General features: G+C 40.7%; 1 protein-coding gene across 4 annotated transcripts in view; it reads left to right on the plus strand.

Moving 5' to 3' along the window:
• The first annotated feature begins 2158 nt into the window (after positions 1 to 2158).
• Positions 2159 to 13670, plus strand: part of gab1 (GRB2-associated binding protein 1) — a 222751-nt gene continuing 211239 nt past the window's right edge. For 2 of the 4 annotated variants that reach the window (XM_041190706.1, XM_041190770.1), the window contains exon 1: positions 2160 to 2655. In XM_041190706.1, the coding sequence (XP_041046640.1) occupies positions 2584 to 2655 (72 nt within the window). In that variant the 5' untranslated portion in view covers positions 2160 to 2583. Of the gene's footprint in view, positions 2656 to 13670 lie in introns of all 4 variants that reach the window. The other 2 variants (XM_041190745.1, XM_041190735.1) reach the window with 2 other exon arrangements.

Consider the following 13670-nt stretch of genomic DNA (forward strand, 5'->3'; position numbering starts at 1 on the left):
GTTCAAAAATCTGGGTCATGTCCAGTCCTTAATTCTTGTTGTTCTCTCATACAGAATTTTGAATGCTATGACAATGCAGTTGAAAATGTCCAATTACACTCATGTGAAATGCATTGGGATGTCTTACTATGTTAAAAGCGCCATATGAAGGAAAGTTATTGTTCGGGTCATGCAGTATATCTGAACAGGAGCCCTAGATACTGACCCAAGGTGTTAATTTGTTTTAAATGTTTAATTCTCTCTCACCTTTATTTAGTAAAAGGGGTCCCAAACATGTGCAAAACATTCAATGTGTGTCCATTCCAATGATTTTATTTGTATAAAAATGCAAAAATAATCAGTTCATAATCTTTCCATCTGTTAACATTATGTTTAAATAGTTTACCAGTAATATAAATATAAACCCTTGCGATAACATTATCCAAAGAGTTTTGTCATTTCAGTTCTTGATGTGAAAGCTACTTATTATCTGTTTGAAGATTTAATGCTGATGATATTCCCTGGGATAGAGTGGCTCAATTATTGAATTTGGCAGCATGAAAGAGTTGGACTAACATCAGTAGAGGTATCCATTAACCGAAAGACGTTTCAGCATTCTTTCAGTTCTACCTTACATGTCAATTTTTGCTCCCCTGCATAGTCTGACTCAGCAGATCTTTCCAACCAGTTCCCCGATGAAGTCATCAGCACACTCCAGTTAAACAAAACATCTCGTAAGCTCATCACAATTCGTTGCAACTTTATTTTAAATGGGCGAGTCGAAACAATTTGAAATGCAGAAATTGATCATCCAATTAAAGAATCACTGTGGCTATGCTGTTTAGAAACACACACTGGTGTTGCAACAAATTTTATTGTATATGAGGCACACTCTAGTGTGTGCAGTAACTTCGCTATTTTATGAAAACAAAATGTTGTCCCACCTTTTACAGATCTCTTTTCCAGCCCCGCAGCTCGTTCAGCCCATGATTCGTCAACAGTATCACTAAATATGTACAAAAAAAGCCAGCTAATTGTGTTGTTCTTTCCTTCCAAGTATGCCTATCGGATCAGTTTTGGGGGGAAAAAAACTGCCGAACCAGATAAACCAGTCCTTTGTTTGCATGGGGGGGGGGGGGGGGGGGGGCGGGTACACGAGGAGGCTCTTTAATTTTATTTGTGGACAGGGGAACTTAAATTTTTTTTTCTCTCTCTAGACGAAGGCCTTCCATCGCCGTGGTTACCTTCTGATCTTGTGACTTTCCACTCCGCACTCATATTCGGAGGGAGTTTCACCTTCGAGCGAGCTCCAGGAATCCACTCGGATCTTTTGTGCTGCATTCCGCGGATTCCTTTCCCAGCCAGCATAATGATTTTCTCATGACACAACTCAATAGTGGGAGACAGGGTGGCATAGCAACCTCACACTGCTGCCAAGAAAGGAGAAGAAAAAAGTTCACTTATGCCTTTCACAGGGATATGAAAAAAAAATTGAAAATCCTTTTTGTTTTAAATGTTAAGATAGGTTAATCGACGAATGTTGAATCGGACCGAGGGCACTTTAATTAGTTATATTCCGGATAGATCACTTTTTATGTTATTGCACCTGAAATCTAACACTGAGTTTTCCCGATCCCCCCACCCCCAACCGCCCCTCAAAGGGGGGGGGGGGGGGGGGGCGGGGGGGGGGTGTGAAACGGGATGGGTTCCTGGGACCAGGCGCTGGGAACATCATCACTGCCGGGAAATGTAGTTTTCTAACCTTGACTGACCCACTGGGATGGCACTGTTTTTCCTGGTAACAATGTGTAGCTTCACACACTGCGGCGGACGCTCAGCACTGAAGGGAGACCCAGGGTCACCGATCCAGTCCCTAAACCTGCTCAATACGTACCAGTGACCGAACTCCCCCCATCCTCCCTCCCACCCACCCACCCAAAAAAATCTTCCACCGTTTTGATTGGAAGAGCGCGGCCGTGACACCCACCCCCGGCGCGCGCGGCAGCTGGAGGAGGCGGGATCGGTGCTGCAGATAGACTTTCCGATGCGCGGGTGGGGAAAACAGCGGGGAGGGGTTTTTTTTTTAAACAAAACTACAAATCCCATAATTCTGTTTGCGGACTCCTCCCCACCCCCACCCCCAAACACACACACACACAGACACAGACACAGTGGCTCGCGTCAGCTCACGTCGCGCACGTCACAGAATAGTTGGATCGGTTGGAGTCGGTGAGTTTTGTTGGGAAAAGTCTGCAGACGGCAGGCAGCCGGAGGGAGCAGAGCTGTCAGTCATCCCAGGGAGCTGCGGTGCGCGAGAGTGTCCGGGCTGGGCTGGGCCGGGCCAGACCGGACCGGACAGGACAGGACAGAGCGGGAGAGTCAGACTCCACCACTTCACAGCCAAGTGTGTCCCACCATCAGCCGAGTGCAGCTTCTTTTTTTCCCCCCTCAGGCTTGAACAGGGAACTGGGGAAAGAGAGAGAGAAGGAAAAGAGTACCTGGGCTGTGCTGGGAAGTTGCTTCATACTTACTGGGCTGGGTTTGAGAGAGACGATCCCGGCTGGTCTTCCATCGTCATTTGCAGCCCTTATTGCGAGCAAGAAGATGAGCGGCGGCGATATCGTCTACAACGGCTGGCTGAGGAAATCTCCACCGGAGAAAAAGTTGAGACGTTACGTAAGTTTTTTTTAAACGAAGACACACACTTTTAAGTATATGTGCAGATTAAAATGCTTCAAGCCTGCAGTGATAATGCTGCAAGCGAACCATATTGCAGAAGTTAATGTTTACCTGTGCAAAATTAATACCTCATTTTGAACAATGATCGATTATTCCCTTCGGCAAGACAGAATTGATGACCCTTAATACTGGCACTAAGGATTGCAGTAAATATACAGTAAGTAACTGGTGGCACTGGTCCTTTACACTTGAGTCTTGTTAGTGTGTAAACTAAGGCTTGTTTGGAATTGCTGTACGTGACAATTTTATTGAAAAGTCGAATTGAGTTATTGCATGGTCTGTGCAGTCGTTTATTCCAGATTTCCAGCGTTTGTATATTTTTTGACTGGAGTCAGTGTCTCTAAAGGTATGTTTGAATGTTCATAACTTTCTGATGCAATTTGAGAGGTTAAAGTCACACATGGCTGAACATAGGAAGGCTTTTTATCAGATCACCGACATACGTTTAACAGTGATAGCTTTCAAGGGACGGTTGCTGAATCGAACAAACTGTCAGAAATCTAGTTTCCAGTATGGGACACACCCATTAACTTGGCTGCTGCTATGATTACATTTGAGGTAGAATGGGTGTTGATGTATTCTCATGCAGGTGCAATGCCAAACGACGTGGAAGGATGAAGTGGCTGCTTGTAATGCGTGGTAGTCTCTTGCGAAGTCATGGGTGGGTGTCCCCTCGTTGCTGCACGACTTGTTTTTTGGCAGGGGGCTAAATTTGTTTCGCCAGAGGCATTTCTCGTTAACTGAAAAGGTGGCTAGGAAGGGATTGGCCAGACAGGGGGGAGAGAGATCCCTGGATTCAAACGTATCTTAAATAATTTCTGTAGAAATCTGAAACCTTGGCAGAGATTTGTGACATCCATGAAGGTTTTATAACTTTGCTATTGAGATCTTCGTTCAAGTAAGCTTTGGGTGGCCTAATGCTCACATGTGAAGTAGGATTGGAATTTTGTTCCTAGGCAGCACCTAACTTATTTTGAAAATTTAACTATGCAAACTTTGCATACTTCATTCTGCCTGCAGATTTGAAGAGCCGATGAGCTAATTATTTACTGCAGCTTGAGAAAATAATTTCTACTGTAGGGACTTTGAACCTTTTTGGTTTTGCACTGCCTGTTTTATTTCTGTGTAAAATAATTTAAGATAGTCTTAGATAACGACTACTTTCATATGGCAATCTGAAATGGTCAATACTTAACACATTTGAAAATCATGGATCTTTGAGATATACTTTTGAAGTGTACGCTGGGGAAGAGTACTTTTCAATTTACGTTTTCCTCAAGAGTTTTACTTAGTCACGACCATAAAATGAGAGCAGTAAATATCTTGCAACTGTCAACACCAAGCCTTAAACTTCAAGACCGTCAAAACTGGTACTGTGCAATTTTTGTTATGGACTATTAGGTTGAAGAATTCAGAAGTGGGCACTTTCTGCTATTTGGTTCTACTGAAAAAGGATAAACAAAGTGAAAGGATACATTTGTAAGATAGGTGTCAGGTATCCAATTGCAGTATCTATCTGTGGTTTCTGTATTTGCACACATAACAAACCTCTGTTATCTTCTTGGTATTACTCAATATTGATAATCAAAATGTAGACTGAATAAATCTGAACATGCGCAATTTCCTTTTCCTTTTGAATAAGTACCATGTTTCCATTGTAATTTTGTAACATAAAGTCCTATTCTTAAATGATTTAGGATATAAATTACAAATGTTTATTAGCAATGTTTTTAAGCCTGATGAAAGTGCACATAAAAGTTTTTTTGCCCATGTAGATTGAGATGATTAATTTACTCAAGTCCTGTTTGTGATAATACGAGAGAGAGAAAAAGGTTTGAGTGTAGGTTGCGTTGGTCTCTCCCTTGCTTTGGGCTTCTCAATTAAGAGAAGAACTTTTCTATATGTTGTAGCTTTTACATCTTCAGTCCACAACAAAGCACTTCATAGCCATTGAATTAGTTCTGAAGTGCAGACACAGTTTTATAGGCACACGTGAAAGGCAACTTGTGTACAGCAAGGACCCAAACATAAGTGGGATAAATAACCACTTAATCTCATTTTGGTGTTGACTAAAGGATAAATGTTGGCTAGAATGTCAGGAGTACTTCCTTGCTCTTAAAATAATGCCACAGGCTCTTCTATGTTTACAGTAAAAGATGAATGATGCCTTGGTTTAAAGACTCATCCAAAAGATAACAGATATTGCAATGTCATGTTCTGTTGGTATCGTACTGAAAAGTCAATTTTGATTATGTACCCTGAAGTGAGACTTCAATCCACAACAATTTGGAGGCGATTGCTACCACTGGTCTAAGCTGACACCTTAATTTTTATTCTTTAAACTTAATAGCCCAAGCTACCTCAACTGATTGCAATACTCCCCCCCCTCCCCAGCCCCTGCCCCTGCAATCCAAGTTTCTCCAACCTCACCTCATAGCTAATAACCTTCAGATCAGGCAGCATCCTGGTAAACCTCCTCTGCACCCTCTCCAATGCCTCCATATCCTTCTGGTAATGTGGCAACAAGAATTGCACGCAATATTCCAAGTGTGGCCTAACCAAGGTTCTGTACAGCTGCAGCATGACTTCCCAGCTTTTATACTTAGTACCCCTGCCAATGAAGGCAAGCATGCCATATGCCTTCCTGACTACATTATCCACCTGCGTTGCCACTTTCAGTGATCTGTGGACCTGTAGACCCAGATCCCTCTGTCCGTCGATGCACTTAAGGGTTCTGCCATTTACTGTATAATTCCTACCTGTATTAGACCTTCCAAAATGCATTACCTCGCAATAGTCCGGATTAAACTCCATTTGCCATTTCTCCGCCCAAGTCTCCAACTGATCTATATCCCATTGTATCCTTTGACAATCCTCTTCACTATCTGCAACTCCTCCAACCTTAGTGTCGTCTGCAAACTTACTAATTAGCCCAGTTACATTTTCCTCCAAATCATTTACGTATACGACAAACAAAGGTATTTTAGTTAGTTTTTATTTTGTAGCTTGTATTTTAGCTATTTAACAGAGGAAAAGTTGAATTGGTAGCAATGTCTCAAGACAAGACAGACAAGATAATTTGTTTCAATTTGACCAGCTCAAAATAGAAAGAGCTGAGGAGGTTTGAATTGGTAGAAAATGTGGAAAAGGCAACTTGTATTTTTTTCAGCTTTTTGAGTGTTTTCTTTCCTAAAAACTCCTGTGAATAGTAATATGTGAGCTCAAAAATTTCTTCACATCAACAAACATAATCAGGCAGAGGTAAAGTGTCTGTGAATTTGGAGAGAGGTTGGCTCCTGTGAACTGTAGGGTGAAAGTCAGAGACACAGTGTTCCTGTAAATTAAGTGAAAATTGAAGGGTGAGAACTACATCTAGGAACTGGGGAAGAGAAAATTGTGAAGAGAGAATGGAATCCTAGGGAGGGAGAATGACTGCTGAGGGTTTTTGGGATGTAGTGGCATTTATTCCACCATAGTTTTTTTAGATTAAAAATCTTTGAATAGTGCTGTTCACCGTTTTTAAAATAAACTGTCAAATGCATACAAAAGTGAATTGAGGAGAAGTAGTATTTGGAAAATTGCACATTTTAAAAGGTTCCGTGAGATTACCTCACAAGAACATTTGCATTGTTGTTTGGAGGTCTGGGCTAGGAATCCAAAACTTTTCACAAACTCCCTAGGAATGTCCTTGTGTTTTAATATGTCAGATGTCTTTGGGATCAATCTTCCTTTAATGATTCCACAAAACCTGCTGCAGCAGTGGTATTAACTGGCCCAAAGATCCACTCACTGACTCAAAATAACTTACTAACTCTTTCAACTTGCCTCCTACTCGCTGCTTCCCACCTCCTGCTTCTCACCTCTCCCAACTCGCCTCACCTCTCGAATTGCTGACTCCTGCCTTAATCCTCCTGCTTGCCGCTCCTCAGCCTGATCCTCTTGCTGGTCTCTTCCCTCTTCTGAACCCTTACTGAGTGATGGCTTGGGAGAGGAGCAGCAAGAAGGAGGAAGCGAATGAGAGGGGATGCAAACAGGAGAGTCAGAGCGGGATGGGGTGAGTGGGAGGGTTGGGGCGGGGAGTGGGAGAGGTGCTGAGGAAAGTGATATCTTCTGGCCCTAGGAACTGAGAGGAGTGGATTTCTGCTTTTAATTCCACCTGATTAATTACAACAGACTGGGCTCTCACCCATTAATTTCCTGTCATGGGACAGTCTACTAGCTCTTTGTTTGTGGGCAGTAAACCTCCTTTAACCATCAGGATGTGTATGGTTGTAATAATTAAGTGTGCAGCACTTGATGGAACTGTTGCGCAGATGCACAGGCATGCAGCTTAGAGCAAACACTGGCTACAGGGATGAGGAAGGGTGGGTGAAGTAATGAAAAATTTGAACGCTAGGGTAAAGCTTTTAAATTTGAACTGTTGCTGGAATGGGACCTAATGTAGGTTGATAGACATGGGTGAGTGGGACTTGGTGTGAACTAGCATGTGGACAGCAGAGTTTTGGAGTTCAAGCTTATCGAGGGTGCAAGGTGGGAGACCAGCCAAGAGAGTATTGAAATAGTTGAGTGAGTTGGGAATTGACATAGTTGAGTTGAGGTGATAAAGGCATAGATGAGCAGCAACTTGGATGAGGCAGTGGTAGAGACAGACAATCTTACGGAGGTGGAAATTGGATAGAGTGGATATGGGGTTGGAAATCATCTAACTAAAAATCAACCTGGCCTGTACCTACAAATGCTGTGATATCTATATTAAAAGCTTGTACTCTATTAAACCATGTCTTGAGAAAGCAATGTAAACTTGTACAAATCAAAATTATAAAAACAATGAAAAACAAAAGGCTGGCAATCTCAGAAAAAATAATAAAGGCTCTTGACTATTCCCAATGATACAGGCATCTAGTCCAGGCTTTGTAATTGCTTGCAGCTATTTTCCTTATTTTGAAAATAGAATTGTGTCTTTAACCAATACTATGTTTCTGTTTGCTTTGATTCCAAAAAGGCCATCATGACGTATCTGCCTCTACAGATTCCATATCAAAAATGTTTATACTGAACTGCCTTTTGTCTTTGTAAGGTCTGGCTAAGTTTGAAATAGAACAATTTTCTGCAGTGTCTAATAAGATGAGAGGTAGAAGATGCAGTATGTTTAAACTTATGATTACCTTTCAATCCGCCTCTGCTGTACCATGAGAATTGGGTGTTTCACCTGCTGTTTGATTTTTTTTTTAACTTAGCTTGAGAAGTATATAATGAGATTAGGAAACCAGGATAGACACTCAACTTCTTGTAGAAGTGGTAAGTTCATAGCAATAATAGTTATTTGTAGTCTGAAGAATATGCTGGAAACTGAGCTGGTCAGCCAAGATATTCACATGCCTGTCTGCCTCTTATGTTTCCGTTCTGAAGAAGGGCCCACACCAAAATTTTTAGCACATCTTTTTTCTCCACATGATCTGTATGTTTCCAGTATTGTTGGTTTTTTATTTCACATTTCCAACATTTGCCACATTTTGCTTTCTAATCTTTTTTACATTTTGTGCCTTGATGATAGAAATGTCAATCTGAGGACTGCAACTGCAAACTTTCAGAATTGTGATGTTGTTCATCTCTTATAAATTCAAGTCAGTGTGTGTGAGTCATGTAGAGATTTTTCAACATGTCCATTTTTCACAGTGTGGGGATTATAAAATCATGATGTAGCAAAAACAAGAGGAAGTTGCTGAAGAAGAAAAACAACACTTGCAGCAGGAACATCTCTAAATGTAAAAATACACTCAGATTGAAACTAGATGTGTAATGTCCTGGGTTGTTATGTAAGAGGTAGTGGTGTCAGCTGTGTTTCTACTGACACTATCAGCATTATGGTTACTGCTGGTGGCAGTCTGATCAAGGGTCTTTGAAGCTGTTAATACTGCTATGTCTCCCTTGAGTTGGCCTAACCTGCAGTAATTTTTTCTAAAATGAGTTTTTCTACTCTAAGCGCTCCTCCTTTCCCCACCAGTAAGTGAACCAGAATGTGAATGGTGACTTGCCTTTATTTCTCTATTTTTCTTAACCCTAAATTGATTTGCTAAAGTTGGTAAAAGAGGAAAACTGAGTGGAAAGCTCATGTGAGGCAAGGATTATGTAAATGTTGAGAACAATGTTATAACTGAGTTTATTTAAAATATGCATAAATATACTTAATGGAGTTGTCCTGTTCCTTTAGTAGCTAGCCTCTCTTATCTTTATGCATTTATACATTTGAAATATGAATACAAATGAAAGATACATTTAATGTTGATTATGCGCTTTAAGGAAGACTGTTGGTGTGGGCTTAATGTTGGCCTTTATTCATCGGATCTTGGGATTCAAATCCAGTTTGGATTGATAAATTGGATGTTTCCTCTCTTCTAGCCAGGAGCATCTTGTATAGATTCAGCACTGATCATGGGACTACAGCACAAAACTGTTCCTAGTTTGGCCTAATCAGTAGTGTCGTTCCAAAATTTCATACGGTGACTGGTGTGACAAATGGAAACCAGGTGACACTGGGGCAATAGACATACTCTCCTGTATTTGGAACTTGGGCATTTGTTGGGGCCGAGCAGGGGGAGCTTGACTGAGGATCTGACTTAGGACTGCTTAATGCTGACACTGCCTGAAATAGGAAGAGTTGCATCTTGATGAGCACACAGCAAAATACATCTCTATTGACTGTTAACATGGAGGAACAACAACACTGAAACATGGATGTCAGAATTTTAGGTAGTTGAATCCTGCCTTGGTTTATTATTGGAAACATGTATGAGGAATTAGACACTGATCCTGTTCAAAGTTCAACACTTCTGCTTTGCAAACACTGTTACCTTCTTACTTTCATTCTTCAAACAGGCCTGTTGGTAAGATGTGACACTATGCTATCTAATAGATTTTCAAATTGGTCTGGGGGAATATCCAAAGGGTACATTAATGCGCTAGGTTTCTGTCTGCTTGAGTCATTGCTTGATTATTTTTTTCTGTGTGTATGATTAATTAGTATTTTGATTTATTGGTTTCTATGTACTAATAGCACTATTTTTCTTTGGATAACTGGCATTTGTCTTCTGCAAGTTAGGACCAGGGCTCTGGGGGAGTTTGTCTAAATTTACAGGCAGTCCCCTAAATGGAATGTTTTGTAAATGTCCGGCAGCATTTAACTGACTTTCACGTGAAAATTCAGTGTTGGCTTTTCTTGATATGAACCAGGGTGCAACAATTTGAAATGAGAGAAGAAACAAAGTGCCATTTTTTTCTGTATCTAGTAGCATCAGTCCTGAAACTCCAGAATATTCAGTGATCATTATTTTCACCAGACCACGCTAGTGCTTAATGTGCCATTGCATGAATGTAGGAAATCCCACACAAATTAGCTAAATATTTCGTCATCTGATTCACATACTTATTGCACATTTGTTTAAATCAACAGAACTATTCATTTTCACCAACAGTAAATTTCTGCAATTTTAGATGACAAGTTAGAAATGAAAGTGCAGGAATATCACACCTTCGAGATTGTGGTTTGGATTTGATGGCCCGTTTTCGATGGTGAAAATGTTTACTTTCCTTACCCTCCTTACCTGTTATGAATTTCAGTACACATGTAAGCATAGAAAATTTATGATGCAGAGGGCGCCATTCGGCCCATCATGTCTGTGCCTGCTGGAAAAGTGCTTTGCAGCCTAATCCAATTTTTCTGCTCTTGTTCCCTACTCCTGTAGGTTACAGCACTTAAAGCGCATATCTAAGTATTTTTAACTGGGATAAGGTCTTCTGCCTCTACCACCCTTTCAGACAGTGAGTTCCAGACCCCCACCATCCTCTGGATGAAAAAGAATTCTCCTCAACTTCCCTTTAATCCTTCGACCAATTACTTGAAATCTGTGTCCTCTGGTTTTGGCATGTCTACTAACAGTAGTAGATCTTTTCTATCCACTCTTTCTGGGCTTCTCATAATTCAATAGACCTCAATTAAATCTCCCCTCAACTTCCTCTATTCTAAAGAAAGCAACCTTAGCCAATCCAATCTTTTCTCATAGAAAAGTTCTCCGTTTTTGGCAATATCCTTGTAAATCTCCTCTATCCTTCCTGGTGTGACCAAATCCTTTCTGTACTGCGATAAGCAGAACTGTATGCATTACTGTAGCTGTGGTCTGTCTAATGTTTCATACAATTCTATTATAACCTATCTGCTCTTATACTCTATTCCTCAGCCATTAATATGCCTTCTTAACCACCTTACCTGCCCTGCTACTTTCAGGGGACTGTGGCCAGGCGCTCCACGTGTGGCCTGAACACTTCTCAGCATTCCATCCTTTATCCTGTATCCTCTTGTCTTTTTGCTGTCCCTGAATGTATTGCATCACTTTTTTCCCCAGATTAAATTCCATTTGCCACTTCTCTGCTTACCAGACGAATCCATTGACATCTTCCTGCAGTCTACATCTTTGTTCCTCACTCTGAAACTGCACGACCAATTTGCATTTCAATTGCAAAATTCTCCTACTCATGCCCTCTTGTTACAATCCCTATGGGAGAAACATAAACCAAAATAACCAAATTTACTAAACAACCCTTAAATAAAGAATTACTAACAAGATTTCACTTTTTGTATCTTTTACTTTAACATGAATCAGAAGCTATGCAAATTAAACATGAATTAACAGGCAAATGATACTTCAATAAAATGGTAAATTTCACTTTAAATAGCCAATACAACAAAGATACATTTTAGACAACAACAAGCACCTCAATTGCTCCTAGCAGACAAATTGCACCACATGCAGTTCTAAAGTTCTCCAGCTTAACCTCTGGTACATAGAATCTTTCACTTTCCCACTCAATCGATTTAGCCCTGGAGTTGTATTCACTAGCCCCTGTATTCCATCTGAGGTCCCTGGAGACGGTCATCACTCTAAACAGTACACTGCTGCACAACCTCCTTAGCTAGGTTCATAACAGTTTTGATTGCACAGATTCCCCAGAGACTCCTTTATCTGACTCATTTAATAAGCCCTGTTTAAAAGGTTTGGTCAGTTATGGACAAACTGGCAAAACTGGACAGTATCAGAAAAATTGTCCAATTCACAATGCCTGCTGTCACCCCATGTTCAGCTTTCTATCCTGTTTAACCATATGACACACACACAGCTTCTTGTAAATTTGTGTTTTCTGCTCTCCTTTGTCCACTACTCTCCTTTGTGTCTGGCCACACAGCTTTCGTATGTCAACTTCCTTCCTGTTGGTGCTGCTTTCAGGTCAAGGGTCACCAGATCACATGGACCAATATTTCTTATTATTTGAGGAAATTATAATTGATCCCTTTACAATTGATGCAAACTCAGAAGTTCTTGTCAAACATTCTTAAAACAATTACAGATTCCGCAGACATTTTAAAGAAATTTAAACAAAATTCTTACTGTACTGCTTCTGGGCCAAAGGTTGTCACGCTCTATAACTCTAACTCATTGATATATACCACAAACACCAATGGACTCAGTACTGAGTCCTGTGGAACTCCACTGGAAATAGCCTTACGGCCAAAGAAACATCTGTCAGCCATTACACCAGCTTCCTGCTAATGAGAGAATTTTGGATCAATATTGCCACTTTCCCATGGATCCCATGGGTTCTTAGTTTTCTCACCATTCTGTCATGTGGGACCTTGTGGCTTGCTAAAATCCATTTAGACCACATCAGACACGCTACCCTCATTGTTACCTCTTCAAAAAATTAAATCAAGTTAGTCGCACATAACCTTTCCTTAATAAATAAAAACAAAAAACTACGGATGCTGGAAATCCAAAACAAAAACAGAATTACCTGGAAAAACTCAGCAGGTCTGGCAGCATCGGCGGAGAAGAAAAGAGTTGATGTTTCGAGTCCTCATGACCCTTCAACAGAACCTTTCCTTTGCTTTATCCTACTCCGTACGTTCTTTGAAATCCAGGGGTCTACATTTCGGAGTTCCAACCTTTCTCCTAGTAGGAATGTATTTGTTCTGAAGGCTCTCCATCTCCTCCTTGCATACCTCCCACTGCTCTAACACTGGCTTACCTTCAAGTTGCTCAATCCACTGTTGCCAAATCACATCATGACTTAGTAAAATTGACCTTTCCGCAGATTGAAACTTTTTGACTCTTGGTCTATTTTATCCCTTTTCATAACTATGATAAATCTAAATTAATTATCCTTTCCAGGACTAAAATTCACTCCTACTCAGACCTCTTCCATTGGCCCAGCTTCATTTCCTAAAATGACATCCAGAACTGTCCCATCTCTTGTTGTGCTTGCTATGTGCTGGCTAAAAACATTCTCCCAAATATATTTTAATAATTCTGTACCCTCTACACCTCTTAGACTGATGTAATCCCAGTTAATATTAGGATAGTTGAAGTCCCCCATTATTGCAGCCCTACTATTTCTGCACGTCAGCAATTTCCCTATATAATTTACTCTTCTATCTCCCTCTGACTGTTTGGAGGTCTATAGTATACTCCCAGCAGTGAGTGCCCATTTTTTTGTTTTTCTGTTCAACCCATATGGTTATATTTGGTGATCCTTCTATCATATCATCTCTCCTCACAGCTGTGATTGTTTTTTTAAACCAATATTGCAATTTCTGTTTTTATATCCATCTCTTTATCCCATTTGAAAACGTTATAACCAGGAATGCTGAGCTGCCATTCTTGCCCTCCTTTAAGCTACATTTCAGTAATAGCTGTGATATCATACTCTCTGTCTATCTGTGTCCTCGACTCATCTGCCTTATTCATTAGACTCCTTGCATTGTAATAACCTTACACTAATCACTGAACAATTCCCCCTGTTTCCTTGGCCTTCCATGCTTGCTTCCTAATTTTATGCTGCCTTTTTCCAGCTTTGCTTCTCTCCCTTCTGAATTTATGCTTAGGTTCTCATTCCCCTTACAA

The sequence above is a fragment of the Carcharodon carcharias genome, chromosome 1 (assembly GCF_017639515.1).
Source record: "Carcharodon carcharias isolate sCarCar2 chromosome 1, sCarCar2.pri, whole genome shotgun sequence".
In the NCBI taxonomy this organism is placed as follows: domain Eukaryota; kingdom Metazoa; phylum Chordata; class Chondrichthyes; order Lamniformes; family Lamnidae; genus Carcharodon; species Carcharodon carcharias.